Here is a 23348-nt window from a genome sequence, read left to right as displayed (position 1 = left end):
GGCAGGCAGCCACTCAGTGCTTATGAGGCTAACTGTAATATTTACTTAGTTTGGTCTTCATTTGGGCTTTAACTGATATTTTGCCATGATCCTGGGTAATTTTATAATGAAATTCTTTGTTCATGAGACCTTTGAGAAACAGTGGAAAATGAAGCTAAATGAAGAAAAAGAGGAATCATTAGGAAATATTCAATGAACCTCTGTTTAGCCAGGTTTGTTTTAGGGTTTTCTTGACCACAGAAATCTTATTTCTGCAATGGCATATTTATCCTGTAACCAGATGGTTGGATTCACCAAGCAGTACTCATAATTACTGGTGCTCTGAAAGTTTTACTAGCTAATAATATTTCTGGTGAAAGGCATGGAAAATTATTTTCCTTAAGTCTGCAGTTTCAGGAAAGCACGTTTTCTAAATTGTTTTTCTAGTTGTTTCTGTAATTTTGCTGAGGCCCTTGTACGAATTTCAGATCAGTTCCAGATCAAGCTGTCTCATTTTTGGAAACCTGTAGAAACTAATAAAGCCTCTCTTTTCTTGGTACAACAGAGAATTCTTCCCCTGAATCCTTACAACATGTGGTTCAGTGGCTGAGTCAGAGAGTTGGCTCATGTTTAGCTTTTATCTAATTTACTTTCCTTCTGTAATACCACAGGGAGTGCAAGAGATAGGGATGTAGATGGGAAAGTGACAGCACTCAGAATTTTATTTAAGATAAGTCATTGGTTTTTTTTAGTTTGGAATTGTTGATATCATCCAACTAATTTAAAAGTTATGAGAGGACATTTACACAACCTACTCCCCACCTACAACACTTACAGGCTACCAAAAATTCTCACACCAAACAGCCTGCAAGATGGGAAATTAAATTGTTCAAAATTGATGCTCTCAGAGAGAAGGAATCCTGATACTGCTTTCTCATTTTCACATCCATTTGCACATGTGGGCCTCAGCAAGGAAATCTGCATCTCAATCTTGAACCAAAGCCATCTGGTCTTCCAGGGACCTGGTTCTTCCCTATGAACTGCTCTATTAGGGTGACCTTGACCACTTTCTGGATTTCCACAACACTTCTACAGCACTTCACATATTGATTTTTCAGGTCTGAAGGTGAATGTCTAGGGTTACAGAGGGTCCCTCACAGAACAGAATAGATAGTGCTCAGTTTTGTTCACTCCATTCTTGAATAAGAGTTGAACAAAGGGTGGTGTAAATGAGTGAGTGCCACAGACCCTGCAGAGATTTGAAAGAACAGCTGTATTCCTAAATTAGACAGAAGTTGTGGTTTTCTGTTTCCTTTTTCAGTGCCATACTTAAATGCTAAAGTCAATCCTACCTGCAGTACACACAATCAATACAGCTGGCTACAGCTCCCATTGACATCCACACAGCATGTGGGCATGCAAAATTTTGATGTAAATGTGGTGTACTTGTCTAATGAGTCACAGATTTACAAATGAGGACCAACAATTTTCATGGAAAACGTTAACAGAGCTAGCAAGACTTAACAGTCTTCAAAGACTAAAAACCTGATGTGCCCCTTTATTAGTGTGCCTGTACTGGCACATCTTCAAAGAACCATAGCTGGCAAGAATATCCACATGATTGTGCATGTAATAGACATTGGCTAAGCTAGCAGTTCTCCCAAAGGCTCATGAGAAATTCTTTGCTTGAATTCTCAATCATCAAAGTGCTCCAGATTTGCTAAAATAATGCATGCCAAGTGGGGTGGCAGTACCTGGTTCTCTAACCAAGGAAGTCAAGGGCATTGGCCTTCTCCACAATCTTTGGAATTCCTTTAATGCACAGACCTGAGATCCCTGGATGCAATTCCGTCCTTGCAAGGCAGTTGCAAAAGTGATTCAGTAAACTGGAAGACACTTCCAACCTACCAAAAAAAAAAAAAAAAAAAAAAAGGGGGGGAGGGCTTGAAGAGACTTAGAGCAGAAAAGGAATCCAACATAACAAGCTGTTGAAGTACATTTGAACATTTTTAATTTTTTAATACATGATTTTATATTAGCCAAGGGCAAATTGTGGTGGTTTTCCTTCAGACTTTTTCTGGTTCTTATATTAATACGCACATTTCAGACAAATCAAGACAGTTCACAATAACTTTGAAGTGCAATATGTTACTTCTCAAATATGACAGCTTGCTGCCTACAATGTTCCCTATTGCTTCTCAAAAGCCTTAATTTTGCTGAATGTCAGGTCAGACTGTTCGGGAATACAAAACAAAAGCACTGCTCAAATAATCTCCATCTCCATTTAGGGATGATTGTGGGGGTTTTAGGTCAGGACTCCTGTGACTTCAGCTACAGTACTGCTGTCTCTAAACACTTCAGAAATGCATTTTTTTCTCAAGTAGGGCGTTGACACCAAAAAACATCAGAGACAAATGACTAATGAAGGCACAGAGTGACCTGTCTGTGCAAAATGGAGGTCAGACGTTGCAAAGTGAATGCAGTCTAGTTTTACCCCTTAATGTGCATCCTGTATGCCCAATTTTCCAGTATGGTAGGGGTAGATGCTACTTTTTTTAGTTAACAAGGGAAGTCATCAAGGATCAAAATGCATATCCTTGAGATTTTAACCAGTTACCTGCAGGAGCTATGCTGGTGGAGGTTGAGGTGAGGCTAGTTATCCCTGTTAACACCAGGCCACAACACGTGGGCAGCCCACTCCATGTGCTGGCACCACATTTTCTCTCCTTTGGGTCAGTCTGGAGCATGGGGGCATTGAAGTACGTTGAAGTGTGGCCAAGGGTTCCCTGTACTCTTTAGAGAGATTTTACTCTCCCAGTTCTCTTCTTTCCATGTTGCTTCTGAAAACGTGAAGTCTCTCAGTCTGCTGGAGTTATCTTGGCTCAGGGTGATATGTTTTCTTCTTGGTAGCATTTCAGTTTCAGCCAGAGCTGATTCAGGAAATCTACAGCTGGGCCAATGTGTTGCCTTTGGTTTTAAGGCAGACTTTCTGAACATCTGTAAAGCTTTCACTTTTTCTGATAAATCATCATGTTCTTGCTATATTCCCCCTAGTTCCACCATGGAGCTAAAATAACTGAGCAAATCAGCTCAACACTCCTGTTCTCTTCCAACTCTTTAAGCTCCTTTCCAAAATCCATCTAAGTTTCCAAGAAAGTCTTTGAACTTAAGTGCTTATTTGAGAAATCCCTAGTCTGCCTTTTAAAACTTTTTTTTTAATTGTTCTTCTTTGCAGTTGCAGGGAAGTTACAAAAGCATAGCTGGGAACTATCCTCCCAGCTGAAATAATTTTTCCACCCTCAAAAAAATGCATTTAACCTATTAGACATCAACTGATCTTGCACTATTCTTCATAAGAAAATCTCACAGTTCTGATAAGAGGATAATTAAGAATTTTTAAAAATGTTTTTATTTCTTTTATTTAGTATTTGCTAGTAAACTATAAAACTGGGGTTGTTCCTGGGTTTCATTTTGCAGAATTAGGCAGAGGGGAAGGGAAGAAATGAGGCAATATGAACAGTTTCCTGTTTACTTTCTTTCTTGCCTTCCCTTTAATGTGTTTTAAGTAGTGCACAGTTAACTGCTCCCTTAAACCTCACCACTCCCAAAGCAGGGGAGCAATGACTGAGCAAGTTGTATGAGTAGCTGTGGATGAAGAGATTTGTAGCTTGGCAGCCCTGTGCAAAGCTAAAATCCTTGGCTTGTCTCCAACAGCAGACGTTTGCCCCTTCAAGCAATGCTGAAATGATTTTATTTTCCTGAGAGAGAAAATGTCTTAGGTATGGCTGACTCAGATTTTCCATGGAGCATTGCTTGTTTTCTTTCTTTAAAATCTGGAGATGGGGCATATAAGGGGATGAATAAAGAGAAAATATTTTGCATTAAGCAAGTCTAGGTCTGTGTGAATAGGTTGGCTAGAGGTTGGGGTTTTTTTTTTTCCCATAGGACTGTGGAAAGGTCTGTGCTTGCTCACATGAAAGGCTTTGTTATCTCTCACTGCAAAAATGCACACTATGGTTTTCCCTCCACCACATGACCTGCCAGGGCTCTCCCAAACCAAACCACATCGCAGAAGCATTTAGCAGCTCTGACCCTGCCTAGCCAGAAGCTAAAGCCCTCCAGCAGGGTCAGAGAGCCCCAGGCCCCTTCAGTGGACTCTGATTCCAGCTCCTCCTACGGAGGAGGGCCGAGCTGAGGCTGGAAAGCCAGGGAGGAAGCGGTGTCCTGAGCTGTCCTGAGGCTCAGCTCAGGCTGTGTTGGAGAAGTACCCTCCAGCTGTTGATGCTGAGAGGGCACTGTGAAGGAGCTCCTGGCAGTTCAGCATCACCAAAGTGTTCTACCCATCCCTGAAATGGCATTACCCAGTCTGAGCCCCAGCTGAGGACTGGGTTCTCTGTACCTGGTGGTTGTGCACAAGCGCTGGCAGAGGGGGCTGCAGGGCAGCCTCTGTGAGGAGAGGTCAGGGCTGTCCTGTGCTGGACATGACCAGTTCCAGCCCATTCCAGAGGGCTCAGAAACCCACCACACAACACAACTGAGCCCTGCAGCCAAGACGGTGGCATCTCTGGGGAATGCGTTTGAGAAAAAGGAAAACATATTGTGCAGCAGCTGTGAGATGGAGGACTAAAATAACAAATGAGAGAAGCAGCCCCACATACATTCAGATCAATGCAGGAGAAGGGGCAGGAGGTGCTCCAGACTCTGGAGCAGAGATTGCCCTGCAGCCCCTGGAGAAGCCCCTGGGGAGGCAGCTGTGCCCCTTGGGCAGCCCATGGAGAGCTGTGGTGGAGCAGAAGCCCACGCTGCTTGAGGACTCCATGCCAGAGCAAATGGATGTGGCCGAGGAGAAGCTGCAGCTTGTGAAACCTTGCCCTGGAGCAGGGTCCTGGCAGGACCTGAAACCCCATGGAGAGAAGACCACACTGTGAGACATAAACTTTAAGGAATTAAGGGGTTTTAGAGGAGCTAAGATTTTAGTTAGAGATAAGCTTTATTGGAGTTAAATAAAATAAATGGGTAGGCCTTGATGAAGTTAAGAGTTAGTAGTTAACTAATAATTGATTGCTTGTCAGCACAATGTTTGGTCAGCTGGGTTTATAATGAAGAATATAGAAACTGATAAATAGCCTTTAGGAACGTAAAACAATTGTAGGCCTCCTCTGTTCTGAAACTGATTGAAGACAAGGAATGGGAGTTCTGCCAAGGGTTCATTTGTCATATTTGCATTGAAAAAGTAGAAAAGTCAGAACAAGGAAGCCTTCATGTACTTCCTCATTTTGAGACCCCTCCCCATGAAAGGGACCACCGACCCATTTCAGGAACAAACTTCACATGCTTAATAGCTTTTGAACTAATTACCATATGAAGCGAGGATGGGATGTACCAAAGTTATGAATCTGCATTTGTATTTTGGGTATTCAATACTTGTAGAGATAAAAAGACTCTGTAATCACCTGTAAATTGCGGTATTTGGGAGCTATCCTGCACGCTGCCCAGAGTCGAAATAAACATACACTTTCTAACTTTAAACTGTGAGAGAGTTTTTGTCTGTCACAGTTGGATATTGGTATTAGATCAATATCCATATTTTTTAACAAATCAGCTGGAGCAGTCTGCTCCTGATGGATTGGATCCTGCAGGAAAGACTCCTGCCAGAGCAGTTCCTGAAGCACTGTCAACTGTCATCATGCTGGAGCAGAGGAAGGCCAGGAACAGGAAGGAGTGGCAGAGATGAAACACTAAAAACTGACATCAACTCCTCTGGCCCTGTGTCTGCTTTCCTGCACCACTCAGAGAGAGAAGTAGAGTTAGGAGTGAAATTGAGCCTGGGAGAAGGAAGGGGTCGGGGGGAAGGTGTCTTCAACTATGTCTTTACTACTATTCTACTAATTTTTTAATTGCCACTTAATGAAATTAACCTGCTGCAGCATGACTTTCCCTTCACATGGTGCTGTTGGTAATGTTGGCTTCTGCCCACTCAGTACTTAGGAAGGTGCCCAGGTCGCCTTTCTGCGTCCTGAACGTCAGCTTAATGGAGAGAATCCTCTTGGAGGCACTCAGCAGCTTGAGCTTGCCTGAGCAAGTAAAGCTCAGTATGATCAACTGGCATGTGGACAAAGAGACTTGACCTCCAGATGCAGTCACCAGTTCCTGGAACCAGAGAATGGGTTTTGCCACATCTGGTTCTCCTAGGGATCCCATGCTTTACTGTGCAAGCACAAGACCATTAAAGCTGATAATTTGTGCAGTGGTGTGCAGCTTTCACTGACACGAAAGCTAAATTTTTGCCTTGCCAGAAATGTTGGGCCTCTTACTCTGGAGCAAATAGTGAGAAATGCAGAAGGGAGCAAGGTTTGAAGCTGGTAGAAGGCAGCTGTCAAGCTAGAAGGAAAAAGATTATTCTTTAGCAAGAAGCAACCACCATCTAGGAGAGGAAAGGTATAAAAGCTCTATGTCTCTGATTCCATTCCCGTGGAAGGACTTCAGAGAGGAAGGAGACTTCTGGGATTCCTGGAATGAGAGGGAGGGAAAGAAGCGTTCCCCAGCTGAAAGGGATAGAGGTTTGTGAGGTGAGGACAGGAAATGGGAGACACAGGAAGTTTCTCAGCCAACAGCAGGAAGTTTTATTTGCATACAAAAACCCCTGACGCCGTGATAACCACACAGGAAATGTGTATCTGTTCAAGATCCCATGGCTGCCTACTTGGGCTGAGTAATTTTGTAAAAATGGCCTATAATGTTTGCACCCAAATGTCTGTTTTAAAGTAAACAAGAACTTGACTGAATATTTATTTATTTGTTTATTTGTTTGTTTGTTTGCTTGTTTGTTAATCATGCATCAGATCAGTTCTACTCCTATTTTGCAAAGAAATTCCTGGGATTTGCACAAGCACTGGAGAGTTTAAGTGCTCTGGCCTAGTCTTCCTTAGCTGTTGGGTCGACAATTTTCCCCAGGAAGAGCATGCCATCAGTGGTTTTGTCAATAATCATCATCAGGAAGGGCCTGTTGAAGGTGATGTGAGGAGGAGGAGGAATTGGTAGACTCATGAATTGTATTTCCATCATAGTCACTGCAGCAGCCTCTGTGCCATTCTCTCTGACATCCACTGTGGCCGTGTGAATTGCCTGCAAGGAAACAGAGATTATAATCTAGGCACGAAAAGAGAGAAGCAGCTGGGGGAAAATTTGCTTGCTTTAACACTGGGAGAAGGTAATTCTTAAAAGAAAACACAAAATTAATATAGAACTTGTGTGAAAAAAATACTAGTGTCCAGCCTTTCCAAGACAAGCAAAGTTTGCTCTGAGTTCAGGAAAGTTTTCTTCAACAGTCAGAGTCAAACATGCCTGCTTGCAGAGACTGAGCAACAGAGAGGATATTTATTACTCTGTTGCTTCTCAGAGTAAGATTTTGTCCTTAATACTGAACACAAAAGAAGAAATTTTTCATTTTGCATCCATTTCTGTGTAAGCAAAATTATTCTCTCTGCAAAAACAATAGTGACAAGCTTTATAGAGTGTCTTTCTGTAACACAGCCCACAGATAAGATTTTTCAGGACTTTCTGTGATAGGTGTAGGAAATTCGTGTTTAGGAATTCACATGAGCCTATTTCATTGGTTTTGGACAGCTCATTGTTTTCTTCCTTCATTGTCTGCAACACATCTAAAATTTCCTCTCATGAGTCTCTGCTTACCCTTCACCAATTTACTTGGCTTTCCAGGCATCAATCCCATATCTGCAATCCAGGTGTTTCCACATGACATAGGGAGGAATGTGAGGAATCACAAATAATATATGATGGAAGGACCTCTAGAGGCCATTGAATGCCACCAACCCTCCTGTCACCTCTGACACCAGATGAGGTTACTCAGAATTTAATCCAGTCAGGATTTGAGTATTTCAAAGGACAGAAATTTCATAAGTCACCCATACTAGTTTTTGATCACACTCATAGTGAATTTTTTTACATAAAACCTAATCAGAATATCCCATTTTCTATCTTTTGTGTGTTGTTCCTTGATGTATCACAGTTCATTTGCAAGAAGAGTCTGTGTCCATCTTGCCTCTCCCTTTCTAATAAACATCTGTAGCCAGTGCTAAGAACGCGCCGTTCACCCTCCCTTCTCCTGACTGGCAGCTCTGGCTCTCCCAGCCTCTCCTCATCCATCCAGTGCTCCAGCCACACAGCCATCCTGCTCACCCTCCTCTGGACTCACTCTGCTCCAGGGTGTCTATGTGTCCCTTGTATCTGGGAGCCCCAAACTGGATGTGTTGAACTCCAGAGGTAGTCTCACAAGTGAAGGATGGAGGGAAGGCTCACCTCCCTCATGACACAAGGCATATAATCCTTGGGACTCTAGAGAAATAATTCTGTTTGTCTGCATTACTTCTTTAACACCAGCTTTTTGTGAAATTATTCCTGCAGTGCTTTCTAGTTGTTTTCTTCTTCAGAGACTTTCAGCTAAGTTTGTAGGATCACTGTGCACTAAGCAATTAATTATTCAACTGTAGGAACAACAGCCATTTGGTGCCTAACCTTTTCCTTCCTTTATTACCATCATTAAACAATGACTACACTCCAGGGGTAGGATCAGCCGATTTGTAGGGTTAAACCTGCATACAAACAAGGCAGAGAAGTCTCTTGATTACCATCCCTGCTCGCATACTTACTTTGGAAACCTTCAGAAGATTTTTTGCCACTCCAGAGAGATCAGCCTGATCACTGAACACCTCTGTCACACCGATTTTCTGAAACAGGCTCTTAACATCATAGGAGCCGGAGACAGAGAATTTTGGAAGATCCAAGTAGATTTCTCTTTTCAAAAAATAAATAAAATTGTGAGTTTATTATTGCAAGATCCCTTGAAGCAGTATCTATTGCAGGTATATATCCATCCCAAGTACCCACAGAGCTAAGGCTTAACTTTCTAAGACTGTGATAAATCTCATGTTACAGAAGCAGAAACTGAGGTACCTGTCCCACTAGCCACAGGCTGATCCGTGGTGCAGGGGTAGAGTGATGGTTTATGAAAATGACTGATTGGAAAGTATCATCCAGACTGGAGAAAAAGAAATAGTATTTTCTTTTTAACTGGATTCCTCCTACTGAAGGCAGGTTCCTGAGGGCAATCTACCCGTGTGCAGGACCCTCACAACTGGGAGCTGGGACTGGGGGAGCTGAGAGGGTTCTCCTTTGGTGTGAAATCACATGATAGCTTGTCTGAGTTAAAGAAGCTGAGTAGTGCTTGTTCCTCAGAGCTGTACTTAGCAACTCATCATGGTATCCTAAGCTTTACCTTTCCTGGATGAGTAGTTTTAGCCTATTCAATATTTAAACAAAGCCACAATTAAAATATTACCTTTTTTTAAGTGCTCTCAACCAGTTAGACACCGTTTCTTTTAGCAGAGCATCTTCCACCTGTTTCATTTTCTCTTTATCAGGCAGAACAAAGATTGAAGTTACATTTCCTTTGTATGGGATTTCGACTACCCAGCAAGACAACTTCTCATCCCTGTGGACATTAAAATCCTCCTTTTGATGCATCATTTTGACCTTAACAGAATTCTTGGCATCCAAAAAGAAGTCATCATCTCTTGTGATTAAACTGCTGAAAGGCCTTTCCCAGGAGCCTTTGAAAAAAAGAACGAGTATAGAATTGAAAAAAAAAAAGAGACTAACAAAGGCATGTCACATTAATTGATGCTTAAAACAATATACTTGAACTGTAGAGACAGCAACAAGCCTATCTCAATTTAAGGATGCTTTTTGCCAGGCCATGGAAAGAAGCTTCACCTCTTTTCAATGGTTTTAGTAAAAATCCAACAAGAAAAGTATAGGTTGATAGGTTGAAGCTTGCAGTGGAAATGAGATTAATCTTTGCCTGTTCAGATAATGGTAAATCTTTCACAGACTCCAACTATACAAGCTTCAGGCTTATTCCTTCCATGCAAGTGTCGTCTGTGTTTGACCACGTCCTGCACAGCCAAATGCCTGTGCCTTTCAATAAATGATCACAAGTTCTGAATATCTTCAGCTCTGAAGCTGGTTTAAAATTTATATGACATTGATCAGTACTTCTGCTGATTCTGTTATTTTTTCATTTTTAAAAAATTTCTCATGTATAAAATGATTCTTCATATCTGTATTTCAAATGTTTTCCTGTGGAATTTAAAAACAGAAAGATGTGTTTTAAATTAAGTTATAAGATGTGTTCACAATGTGAAAAAGTTTTGTTTCTTAGAACTTCCAGAGCTTATTTGTGTAGCCGCTACCCATGTCTGTCACTCACCTCTAAAGAAAATGTAGTTAATGAGAACCATCACGGTTTCTGAATCAAGACTCTTGACTAAATCAACAATTTTGCCATGTGTTTTTGTTTCCACGTACATATTGATTTCCTTTATAGCCTGTGGAATATTCTGGAAGTTACTAGAAACAGGTTCAGCATAATAAAAATTTGTGGCACGATCCAAAAAGTTTTGAAGCAGTTCCACTTGGTTATCTATGAACAGGGTATTGCCCATGTTCAATTGGTCTTCTCGGTGAGGGTCATTCAGCAGCTGGAGGATGCGCTGAAATCCCTCGTGAATCTCCTGCTCCTCCATCTGTGTCAGGTTGAAGGCAAGGCCTTTCTGCAGCTCTCTGAGTGTGTTTGATCTGGCCCCCAGGGTGAGCATTGCAAAGGCAGTAGAGATACTCAAAGGAGAGAAGAAAATGTTCCCATCGCCCAACTCATCGCTGATCTGCTTGTAAAGCTTAAATGCAAAGTCAGCATTGCTGGGGGCTAGCTTGACATGAGGCAAGTTTTCACGATCAGCCTGGGACTGGTCTTCTGGAACTGGTACTTGTTGCACCTGCTTTTGACCCTGGACTTGAAGTCCAAAAAGCAGCAAACACAAATACAATGCAGACTTCATTGTCATGAACAGCTCTGTTAAGAAAGAAAAGAGCAACTTTTAGATCTAGAGAAGTTTATCTTCACTGGATAAAAAGATTTTGTGTTCTAGATACTGATTTTCAGATGTCAGTCATTCAAACTACTATTCTTTTTGGAAATACTCTTCTACTTGGCCTCTGGAATGGACTGGCCTGCAGTCTATTTCTAGTCAGTTCTCTTAGTTTGTGACCAAGGAGCAAAGGAAATAAGACAATAATGTGGTGTTACCAGGGAAGAATCAGCTTTCCTGAGGTATTATGTGTGAAATAGTTCCTGCTTCTGACCAGCATTGCCTTAATGCATTCCTAAGTGCCTTGGGATGCATAGCTGAGTTAATATATTTGCACCCATTTATCTGGCGAGTACTTTGGCAGAGGGACCAACTTTTGCTGATATGTTTTTTTGGTACCCATGGTCTTGTTATGACTTTGGTTTTCAAACATAGCAGAGATAGTTATAGCAGTGTATAAAATCCACCTAAATGCTCAGCCCTTAAACTGTTTATATATTTCTGCCTCTTATATAACAGCTCTGACTCTGACTATATTATTTCGAGATTTTACCTTAAGTGTTTCAGGAAATTGAAGCTAAATCGAGAAAGTTTTTTGACACTCTATATTGCACATAAGCTATCCATAAAGCTGCAAAGCTCAGGACTCAAGAGCTTAGGAAAAGCTACAGTGGAATCTGCCTTGCTGTGTATATGTAATTTGACAACCTTTCCTTTTCCTTCAACTGACATAAGGAAATTCTACAATTCTACAATCCCACAGTCTCTCTTCTGTCTTTTGGGGGAAGAATCCTGTGACATATTGGAGAAGAATGCTCTCCATATAGAGCCTCATCTAAATTATCTCAAATGACAGAAACGCAAACCCATGAAGCAAGCAGTGGCCTTCAGGGAAAGAGAGATGGTCTGAATACTGTTCATAGCAGCTGTATACTTATCCTGGAGAATGAGATTCTGCCCAGAGTCTGCCTCAGGCTGTGTGTCTAATGCCAGGTTAAGGTCTTGCACCTTATGGGGAGTTATTTCCAGGTTCCCTCTTTTGTGGATGTCCATTATGAAAAAGTGGAGATATAAGCTGTTGATGTGCTGAGTGTGGGAGCTATGCTCAGCATGTCTCAAATGCTGGGTATAAACACTGACTCAGGGAAAAAAAAAAGGCATTCTAGCTCTTGATAATTCGTTTTGTTCTGGTAACAATTAATTTCATAATTCCCCAAATCTGCTTTTGAGAGAGACTGATTTCTCTTCCAGGCCACTTGACTGCAAGTAGCCTGGTCTTTGGGCACCCTAGACAGAAATATGGCTACTCTCATTAGCCCTGCATCCTCCTGGAATAGTTGGGACATTGAGATTTCAACTAAATTTATTCCTCTGCGAGCAGAGGCAAGGTTTTGTTCTTCATCTTGGTACTGATTGTTGGATATTCATTTTGGACTTCAAATCCCTGTCATCCTGTCACTATAGCTAGGAGCTGGATCGCTGAATGAATTTTGCTTCAAAGATCCAGAAAATGCTTCCAGAAGCTAAAATAATTTCCAATTACTGTACAAAACAAATTAATCTCAGCAGTAAATAGCAGGGATCACACACAGCATAAATTCAAAGACTTCTAAGAAAGTATAGCATGGTACTTACTGTGCTGGACGTTTCTTTCACAGTGCTTCTTCCCTCATTCATTTGCTTTCTAGTATTAAGGTAAGGTCCACTGGTAAAGATTAAACAGGGCAAATAAGAGTTATTTGCAAAGCAAAGATTAAGTAATCGAATTTTTTCTGGATGTCAAATATTTAAAGTCTTTTTCCCATCACACAGCCAGAATGATGCCAGCACGTAGGGCTCTAAATGGAGAGAAAGACCAGAGACTTTGCTACTCTTGGCTCAAGCTAAACTGTACATAAAAAAGCTTTACCAATAATTGTGGTAAATCAGTTCCTGGAAACAGAACATGAGAAGAACTGGAAAGCTAAGAAAAGGCCAAGAACATGGATACCCTGTCCCTCTGAACTTTCTGCACAGGATAGCCTGATGCAACAATGCCATCTAATTGAGTACTCAAGGCAGCAGCAAGTTTGTTCAAGTACAGCTCTGCTCTGCCCTAAATGGCATTATTTGATGGCCTCAGAACATTTGTTAGCTTTTCGAAGGACCATTGATGAGTATTTTAGAAGCTACTAAAGTGAAAAGCAAAGCATTAGCATAGCTTGAAAAATAACTGAAATAAGAAAACAAATGAAAGAATGAAATAGGCAAAGTTTTCCACAGCAAAATGTTAACTGGGGAGAAGAGAGAAGACCTTAACCCCTTGTGCATAGGATAAGCATCAATTACATACATATCATAGGTATCTTACACTGGGATCCCTTTCAGAGGAAGCTGAAACAGGCACAGTTTAGCTATTTAGAAGGTTATTTAAGGATGAGGCACATGGCACTTATCCTAATTAGCAATGACTAATTATTTCCATTGAATGTACATGATTTTGCCCCAGGTAAACTTACAATTTATCTACACATAGGAATCAACCATCATTGTTACTGCCCTGTAACTGCTCTCTCTTACAAAACAGAGGTAGGGTTGGTCAAAATATATTCCTACAGAGAGGGCTGTTTTTCATGATATGTGCAAGTACCCAGAAAGTTTATTGCAGTATTATGTAAAATGACCAAGTCTCAGGAGTAGCAAGTATGCTGTTGCTTAACCCTAGCAAAGACAAGATATTTCTCTCAAGCCTAGGCCTGCCTACATAGATAGCATTAATCTTTCAGCCCAGTCCTAATGCTTGGCTAACCATCTGTAACCATCTGAAGGACGCCACTCTTTCTTGAGAAGGATTTCCGAGAACAGCAAAGCTGCTGCAGTGATTCCTCTCCTTTCTCCCAGGAGATGCAGCAGCACTCAGCATGTCAGGGCGAGAGTGGAAAGTTGCTTCTGTCCCTGCTCACAACTCCCAGGCACCAGATCCTCTGACCCTGGCCCAAGTGTCTTCCTGGACAAAGTTAAGACCAGCAGTTACAGCAGACCCACAAATGACCATTTTCAAAGAATCAGCTTCCCAGCAATTCCAGACGGATCAGCATGGTTAATGAATCCATCTGTCAGGCCCAGTCCTTGGAAAATCTGCCTTAGATCATAGGTGCCAGAAACAGATTCTTGGATAATATATGTTACTTCTGTTGAAGGCAATGGAAAATGAGGGTGAATTACCACACACGGGTATCACCTGCATGTCAGCCAGGAAAAACACAGGGAGAGGAAAGCAGTTTGTTACTTCCTGCACATCCCTGTTGTTGAAAATGGCTGTGTCCCCAGAACATGGGGATATGCAAGGCCAAACTAGAAATTTTGTGTAGTTTTGCAAAAGGAGAGCCTTCCAGGGGAGTTGCACAGAAGAGAGCATGGAGTTCCTGGATGCTTTGAGATAAGTAGTGGCTGGGACAGGGGGACTCTTGCTCCAAGAGCCAGGGGAGTCATAAAAAGGACTGACAAACATGCTTTTCCCATTGGCCTGATAATAGTCTATATGGAAGAAATTAAGGAATAATTTCATTATCTCTATCTCTACTCTCCCTGACTCTGCTCAGTTATGCAATGTGTCTTGGTTCCTCCTTATAGGAGCAGTTTCATCCCATATCATTAACTTATTTCAGTTGCTGCTTGGTCATCTGATTATTATATGGTGGCTTTGCATGTTATATTTGATGGTGGCTTTGCATGTTATATTTGAGGGCTTTCCAGGGCAAAGGATTTCTGACTGTAAAAACAAAAGATCAGCAAGATAAATGTGTACATTGCATGATAAATCCTCATGCAGCCATTTCTTCTTTCCCTATAAGGATGTATCATTCAAGGTATGTCTACAACAGTTCGTCTAAATTGACTTCTTGACATGTAACTCCATTAAAATCTGGAGATTTGTGTCATTGCAAAACTGGTATAAGTAGAATAAAATCAACTCCTTTCAGTAATTTTATCTTTTTCTGTAGAGGGCATCCCAAATATACTCGCCATGTCTTACAAATATTTAATCCTTTTCTCCTCAAATTGTGAAAGTGCTTTAGGCTCCCATTTCAAAAACCAGCATGATTAACAGAAAGAAAAAAAAGAGCAGAAGGCTAAGCAAAAGTCTGTCACAGAACTGGGAAAGGAAACTAGACCTTTCCTACTTCGTTTTCAGCTTCTTTCACCAATGCAGTAGAAATCTTTGAATTGAATTTTCATATAAACTCAAAATCTGCTAGAAGAAAGCTGTAAAAGCAGAACCAAATACTCTATTTTTTCCTGCTGTATTTCAGAAGAAAATAAAGTCCCTTTTTTTATCACGTGTGATTCCTTCTCTCTTAACAGACATTTTACCTCAGATGATTATTTCATCAGTGTTCAGAAAATAATATTTTATATTTTCTACTTTGTCTGTACTTAATCTCCTAGCACTGAATGAAAAAATGTTTCCAAAATCATCCAAGCATTTAGGGCCTGATGTGAATTCCATTGAAGTCAATCAGCCAGCACTGTAATGCTCAGTATGAATAATCTCTCACTGACAGCTCATCTCAGATTTTCGTGATATATTTTCCATTAAGTTCCCAGATAGCAGAGTTGTAGACATACCTGACACTACCAAAGCTTTTCAAAACTAGTTGTTAGAAGTTTTATAAAAAACACTCAAATAAAACAGGGGTGAAAATAAGTAACAGTAAGTAGAACTCATAACCAAAATTTTGTTCTCAAAATGTATCTTAGCTTGAATTTCTCTTTTCAAAAGATACATCAAACTTGAGTAGTTAGGACAACAGACCAAACCCCTGTATTAATGGCAAAGGTACAAGAACTTAGAGATGGCATCTATAACTCCCAGAACTAAAATAAATGACAGAAAATGGAAATTGTTGTGCCCTCCTGAGTGCCAGTGAGGTCAAAGGCAATCCCTTCCAGCACCTGAGCCTGACTGGTGCCTCCAGAGACCAGGGAGAGCAGAGTAAAAGCAGCAGAAAAGCTGACCAGGGAGAAGAAAACACTCTTGCCAGGTTCTTGGGCAGTCAGTTACCTGTCAAACTGTAAGGAAGAGTGTGTGTTTCTGAGAACTATCCATTGGCAGACCCAAGAGCATTTCCATTGTGGGTCTGTTGTTCCTGTGTGGTTTTTTACACTGCTTATGGCCACTGATCTGTTGACAGTTAAGGACAACAGGCTCACATGCAGCAAAGGAGCATTTCATGCAGTCATGAATAAAGTAAAATTGTAAATAGATTTCATATCTGGGTACCATGCCAAAAACAACTCCTAAATTCATCTATCTGCCCCTTTGAGAACTTCTATAGTTATTACTTTTTCAGGTTATAGCCACATTTGTCATTCTGATTTGTCAATAAAATAACTTCTAAACTTTTTTAGCAATAAAAAAAATATGAGTTTCCCTTTGGTCTGGCACTGTCTTTGAGAATGAATTGATCACCTAGGATTTGATTATATCTCTCTGGCTCAGCACTAATTTGGCAGTAGTGTTACTGCAGTCGTGCTTTAATGTCACTTCCAGGTCTGAGGAGTGGGGAGCTATGCTCTTTGTCACCTCCATCTCTGCCTGCTCTCTCTGCCTGCCCCTGCACAGTTTTTGGAAGGATAGCTGTGTGATGTTGGCCTTGAGTGCTGAGCCTCTCTCAACAAGGGGTCCACCTGCCAAGGGGGACTCCCCAATGGCCTTTTTCTGCCAACTCGTTCCAGTTTGCAGCATCAGGCCACACTTAGCAAGCAGCTGGGTCCTTGAACTAGTGACAGACTTTGTGGATCATAACAAAAATCTTGGTTTAAATATTTTTAAGGAGTAAAGGAGATATAGATGATGGGCAATGCCTATGCTTCCACAGTAAGTTGTATAACATTTTAAATTGCATTTGAGTTCATTTCTGCTACAACATAATAGAATTAAGCTCTCATATTTTATGCTTCATGGTAGTTTCCATGTGCTCAGCTTTGAAGTGTTTCTGGTAACTGCGTCATCAAAGCGTTGCAGTATCATCTGAGGAACAGCACAAATCCTTAATGAGGAGCAGCCTTTTGAAAATAAGCACTCACATTTACTGTGAAAATAAGCATGCACAATTACAGCAAATGTACAGGACTAATCAGGAGAGACCACCCAAACACATCTGTGCTAAGAACTTGGGAGCCTTGCAGTCTGTGACTTGACGTCGTTTTGAAGGGCGTTTATTGAACTGCCAAATCTTATTCCACATCAGGGTCTCCAGTTCCCTCATTTCTGAGAAGCAGTTGTGAAGGCCTATCAGCATCACCTGGAACTTAGTGTTCTTCAAAAAAATGCGAACTGCCAGCAGAGGGGGAGCTTGTAGGGCTGAGTGTTGAAGGGACACTTTCCCTCTCCTCTGTTGCTCACTCTGTGTCCATTTGTCGCAGTACATTGAGCAGCTCTGGGGAGCAGACCTGGCCATAGCCTGCAGACACATTCTTATACTTTTAGAACAGTTTCAGACACATGCCACCATATCATTCTTCCAGACAAGTGCTAAGCATGTGTTTAGAGTTAGCACAGGCCAAGGACCATTTCCAGTAAGTAGATGGGATGACTTGCAGGGTCAGAATTAAGCAATGTGGATACGACCTGTGGTGAGCCAGTTGACCTCAGGGCTAGGGAACAGATCTTAGAGCTCTTTATTTACCAGCATAGATGTAAACTCTGGTGATAGGATTCATCTCACTGTTTGGTTTTTCCCCTTCCAGGTATTCATATCCTGTCCCTTTTGAACATCCCCAAGGGACTCCTTTTTACAAGAAATACAAGATTAAATTGATAATGCAATGGCTATCTGGCCAACTAAAACATTTCCCAGCACTGCTTCCACACAGGATGTTTGTGTAGAGTTACATTAATGGCCAGCTCAAGGAAGCCAACACAATGTGGGTGGATGCCACCAGCTGTGAATGTCCTAAAGGAGACTATGGAATAAGACTTGACCTTCAAAAGAAGTGCCTAGGCCTGGTCTAAAGTGACTGACTCCCCCAGTGCATAATTTGCAGCTATGCCTTCCTTCTACTGGAAGCCCTACCAAGGTCAGAAACCAACATGTAGTTTGCAAAGAATTCATTTGGATTTATCCACTCAAATTTTATTTACTTGCAGTGTTTCAACTGAGTCTCTCAGTGGATATTACCTTGCTTTTCAAAGATGGCCCTGATCACTAAAAGGCTGATTTATCAAATTCTTCACAATTCACTAATAAGTATATCTCAGTGGTTATTTTCTATGGAAGGACAAAGCAAAAAAATGTTTCTAAGAATGACTGCACTCTTTTCTGATTTATTTGGAAAAATAAAATTGTTAGTAACTGTTGGGATATCATTTTAATCACAATGGACAATAATTCCATAAAATGAAATTCAAACTAATAAGACCAGCCACTGACCAGTCATTTTTCAGTTGGGTTTACAATTTTTCCCATGAAGAGGATGCTCTGAGTATACTGATCAATAATCAACAGCAAGAATGGATGATTGAATTTAACAATGGGAGGAGCAGAATGAGGAAGAAAATCTATGCTGGTGGCTGCTGCAGCCTCTGTGCCATTTTCATGGATCTTCAGCAGGGCCTTGTGAGTAGCCTACAATAAAATACAGCAAGAATTAATGTATGTGGAAGATGGGGTGTGAAATTACTGAAGTTAACACAAAGTTAATTCAACTACTGCCCTTCACAAAAATTGCTGGTAAGCCAGGAACTAGGAAGAAGGGCACTACAGCCCATTGTGTGATTTTTAGCAATGTTGTCTCAATAAGCAAATATTTACACCTTCAGTGTTCCTCACCACAAGTGCCTTAACTCAGACCTTAGCAACTGCACACCTTGTGGAATTAATTGAAAGTAAAATAACCAAGCAAACTCACAGGGAATGTCAGTTCAAAGGGAAAGGAAATAGGGCTCCAGAACTGCTCTGTAAGTAATCCTAACAGCACATGCACACAGTTTAGCCAGAATTCAACCTTGCAACCAAATTCTTTGTTAAATTATTGTTGGGCATTTTTAATCTTTTTCTTTTACTAGCCCCAGAATGCTAGAAAATTGTAAGTGATGTTTTCAGAATGGCTGTAAAAATGCTAGTTTTTATCTTCACATTATTTTCAGTAAATGGGATGTTTTCCTCATGTCTGGTCCATTTTATGTTTTTAGCACTCAACAGAGCCTTCAATAGTAACAGCAATTTCTAAATCCTTTAAAATTGTAAAATGCATGTTAGAAAAAGGCCACTTTTTCTGTCGATATGCTGATACAAGACATACACAACCCCTAGTTACCCACAGGCACTTCTTTTACATGCAGAAAATATGCTGTGCTTAGTTTCCTGGTTAAATGCTAAACCCACCCCTCCATCTACCCTCCACCTTTGCTTGTCAGACAAAAGAAAATATCCTTATCTTCAGATCTTGGAGAAGTCTGAGGGAGTTTAAAGGGACTTTATCAGCTAAATGTTCTATTTCAGAGTATCAGCCAGCCCTAGCAGTAAGTAAAATTTCACAGGTGAACTTGGGGTAAGGCAATTGGCTGTTAAGGAATCCATAGATGGTTGTTTCTGCTGATAAACTTACTTTTGAAACCTTCACATCAGGGTTTCCTGTGATTCCAGACAGATCAGCCTGATTAGAAAAGACATCAGTTACACCCAGACTCATTAAGATCCTCTTTAAGTCATAGGTGCCTGAAATTGATAGCTTTGGAATATGCAGTTCCATCCTCCTGTCAATCCAAAAGGAAATTATGGCAGTTATTGCAATCAGAGCATGCCTTGGACTGAAGATTCCTAACTTGATGGTGGTTCTTCTGTGCTAGAATGCTAGTCTTTTCATCTAAGGAACATGGCAAGAAGAAGAAGATGCTGGTCTGGAGGATACAAAAGGATAGAAAAGTATGGAAAGAGAAAGACATCAGTTCATATTTCTTTTATGATTCTGCAACATAGTCGCTTTATGAGACAGTAAACAGTACTGCTGCCAGCATTTTGGGACAAAGTTTGATTTCTTCTAACCTTGAAGGTTCTGCTTTTGGAATTCACTCCACATTCCCTCTGAGGGATCTGACTGCTATGTCACAGCACTCAAAATATTACCACTAAAAATTTTACTGCTCAAAATATTTTGCCTGAGACAAGGGAAATGATGATACTTAGCATCAACTAAAAAATGTAAGGGGGAAAAAGAAATAAATTTCCCACCTCAGAGATCTCTCATCACAAAGCAATGCTGATTCTATTTTTTGCTGAAAGTATCAAATCATTTGGTCTGATCCTTTCTACTTCTTATGTAGTTTAAAGCTCCCATCAAAAATAAAAGATAGTAACTGTAAAACCTGATCATAGCACTCAGACTTCAGGTTCTGACTACCTCGAATCATCAAATCAAAATTCTATATTTACCATCTTTGAAGAGATCTTTCCCATTTAGTAACAGTGTTTTTTGTCAGGGCATGTTCCAACTGTTTCATTTTTCCTTTATTGGGCAGGATAAAGAATGCTGTAACATTTCCCTTGTAAGGAATCTGTACCACCTTGCAGGACAGCTTCCTGTCAGAGTATGCTTTATAAAATCCATCTCGAATCATCATCTCCACTTCAACTGAGGTCTTTGCAGTCACATGGAAAAAGTCCTTGCGAGTCCCCTTAATATTGAAAGGATTTTCCCAGTAAGCTTAAAACCAAAAGAGAAAGAATGAAATTGAATACTTATTTCAGTGAGGATATATTAATATTGTCCAGACTAGTGTACAATAAATAAAACCATATCTGAATATTTACACTCGGATATAAAAAGTATTCAAAGTTTATTAAATATCTTTTTCTCTGTAACAATGAAATACCACAGGTTAAATTTTGTATGGACTTGTACACAATATTTCTAGGTCAGATAAATTAAATGAAGTAACCTTATCATATTACCTTATGCTTTATTTGAAGCAAATGAAAACTGACCAGAATCCAGGGATTTGCTGTTTTCAGAATATTGCTTGTAAAGCAGGTTTCATAGCAGATGTCTAACTTTTAAAAGGTAGTATGTTATGCTCCTCACATGGTTTCTTATATGTTTTTCATCTTGTAGCACCAAGGAAAAGCTCACATGCTAGAGAAACACAAACTTTTGGACCTGAACATGACTGCAGTATGGTAAATTGAATAGGGCCTCAAGGTCTTTAGTCTTCAAAACCCTTTGCTCAGTAGGTTTATTCAACTGAATTTTCAATGATATTTTATTTTATAATAGAAAAGGTCATTCATTAAACAGACTGGGATTACAATTTACCATTCTGTAAGTATGAGTTTTTTGCCTTTTTTTTTTAATGCTGAATAGAAATAGCCTAATTTAAAAAATAAATAGTGGAACGCAAACTCCACAATATTCTGGTTACTTTATAATTTAAGCCTTCTTCCTTGCCCTCCTGGAAAGAAATTTACTCTGGTATGGTGCTCAGACTAGGAAACCTGAGATTAGGTCACCCAAATTTATAAAGTATATAAAATAAAATATTTTTTTATTTTCCTAAATGTTCATAATTCCCAAATATTCCTTTCTGGGTGGGAAATTTCTGTGTATGTCCTGAATGCTGCTACAAATGAATACCCAGGAAGAAGTTAATAATTTCCAAAGCAATGCATTCAAATACCTCTTGGGAGATATGTAACATGATGACAAGCTGTAGAGCATTTGGACTCCAACTCCAGAGGTACTTACCCATGTAATAGTCATGGACTGTAAGTAAATTAATGTTCTTGACAGTTTTTGTTAAGCATCATCTTCAGATTTTAGTTTTCTACTTCACACATACAATGTGAAAACATTTTGATTTTTAAAATATTAAATGGATTTAGTCTGACAGGATAATTTAACAATGCAATAATCTGTTGTGCTCTGGCAATTCCCTGAACCTGAATACTGCAAGTAAATGAACTTTTATGCTTAGAAGTTTAAAAATATGCTAGAAAAATTTAGATGTGGAAGAGGTTTCATTTTTTTTTTCATAATAGTCTCATCTAAACACATTCATTTAAAAATTATTCTGAAATAACTTGGTGTACTTGTTTTACTTCAGGTGAAAGAGCACAAACCAGATGCAGTAATTGGCATCTATGTAACTTACCTTTGAAATAAATGTAGCTAACAATTACCATCAGAGTGTTTGGATCAAGGTCCTCAAGTATCTGGTTTATATTCCCACGGGTTTTATTCTTTACATAATCATTGATCTCTTTTTTAGCTTCAGTGGAATTCTGGAAGCTACAGGAGACAGCTTTTCCTCTGTACAGTTTTTTGATGTCCTTCAGAAAGGTTTTCATTGGCTGCAGGTGTTTGTCCATGAACAGGGTGTTGCCCATGCTCAGCTGCACCTGGCTGCCAGGGCGGCTCAGCAGGCGGAGGAGCTGGCCAAAGCCGTGGTGTATCTCCTCCTTCGGGATGGTGGTCAGGTTAAAGGCCAGTCCCTCCAGCAGCTGAGCCTGGCTGCTGCCTCGGGAGCCCAGGGCCAGAAGGGCAAGGGCAGCAGAGATGCTGACTGGGGAAAAGAAAATGTTCTTGTCAGGTTCTTGAGTGGTTGCTTGCCTGTAAAACTGAAAGGCAAACTCTGTATTGCTTGGGATTATCCTTTGGCAGGACTTGAGAGGATCTGCTTCAAGAGAACGCTGCTCCTGGGGGTCAGGTTCCTCGGGCTGGTCAGTGTGGTGGTCAGTCTGGGCCAGACTGTGGCCACTGAGGTGAAGCATGGCCACCAGCAAGCACAGTGGGAGCATGGCCTTCATCATTCTTCACAGATACTGCATGGACAGAGAGCAAAAGGTCTTGGATGCTGGAGGTTGGCTGTATCAACACCTCATCTTTTATTTCTGTCTGCTACTGCCTTCAAGTGGAAATCACTGCTATGTCCTGACCTCCTCCTTTGCTATGGAAGCGTTTTTTTAATCCTTGTGCTTCTGAGTTTACCTGTAATTCCTATTCATTGCTGCCTACTTCAGTTCTACTTTACTCTAGCTACAAAAGTTTCTTTTTAGTGGGGAAAGAAACGTGAGTATTAAAGAAAAATAAGAGTCCAAAGGAGAGAAGAAGTGAAAAGGTGCTTTTTAAATTTTTTTTTAATGACAAAGCAACACATTAGAAGCCTTCTGATTAATTCTTCTGTATTTAACTCCTAAGACCTCCAAGGATTATTAGGCTATTAGGGTTTGAATGAAGTTTATGTTAAAAAACAGTGCTACACTGCTATATCAAAGGGAAACAATACAAGACTGGAGAATTCAGAAGTGCTACTTTCTCTTTCTGCTTCAATACCTGAATAAATTAGAATATGTTTATCTATTTTAAATTGCCACTCATGTGTCACCTGTATTCCAGACTGGTTTCTTGTGTGCATTCCCACATCTGGTTGTAGGAAGGTGAGAC

At 40.4% G+C, this 23348-nt stretch overlaps 2 protein-coding genes across 2 annotated transcripts; both read right to left on the bottom strand.

The window, feature by feature from the left end:
* Nucleotides 1–6617: 6617 nt before the first annotated feature.
* Nucleotides 6618–12589, bottom strand: LOC311155275 (alpha-1-antitrypsin-like). The gene is made up of 5 exons (XM_084208296.1): nt 12561–12589; nt 10268–10909; nt 9338–9608; nt 8649–8793; nt 6618–7104 (listed from the first exon to the last, which is right to left on the bottom strand). The coding sequence occupies exons 2-5, from the start codon at nt 10899–10901 to the stop codon at nt 6895–6897; spliced, it is 1260 nt and encodes a 419-aa protein (XP_084064422.1). The 5' UTR covers nt 10902–10909; nt 12561–12589; the 3' UTR covers nt 6618–6894.
* Nucleotides 12590–18343: 5754 nt separating this feature from the next.
* LOC311154979 (alpha-1-antitrypsin-like) lies at nt 18344–22837 on the bottom strand (the record flags this gene model as incomplete). The annotated part of the gene is made up of 4 exons (XM_084207852.1): nt 22057–22837; nt 20342–20612; nt 19518–19665; nt 18344–18535 (listed from the first exon to the last, which is right to left on the bottom strand). The coding sequence occupies exons 1-4, from the start codon at nt 22712–22714 to the stop codon at nt 18344–18346; spliced, it is 1269 nt and encodes a 422-aa protein (XP_084063978.1). The 5' UTR covers nt 22715–22837.
* Between the last annotated feature and the right edge of the window lie 511 nt (nt 22838–23348).

The sequence above is a fragment of the Fringilla coelebs genome (assembly GCF_963513975.1).
Source record: "Fringilla coelebs genome assembly, chromosome: 6".
In the NCBI taxonomy this organism is placed as follows: domain Eukaryota; kingdom Metazoa; phylum Chordata; class Aves; order Passeriformes; family Fringillidae; genus Fringilla; species Fringilla coelebs.
The sequence above is the reverse complement of the archived record's forward strand: the minus strand, read 5'-3'. Positions and strand labels throughout refer to the sequence as shown.

Bases quoted from the DNA above. Each gene is read 5' to 3' on its own strand.
- LOC311155275 (XM_084208296.1), bottom strand. From the start codon at position 10,901: ATGACAATGAAGTCTGCATTGTATTTGTGTTTGCTGCTTTTTGGACTT. The intron at 9,609-10,267 runs GTGAGTGACAGA...TTTTTTTCAAAG, and splicing joins TAACTACATTTTCTTTAGAG to GCTCCTGGGAAAGGCCTTTC. The intron at 7,105-8,648 runs GTAAGTATGCGA...GTTTCCTTGCAG, and splicing joins ATCTTCTGAAGGTTTCCAAA to GCAATTCACACGGCCACAGT.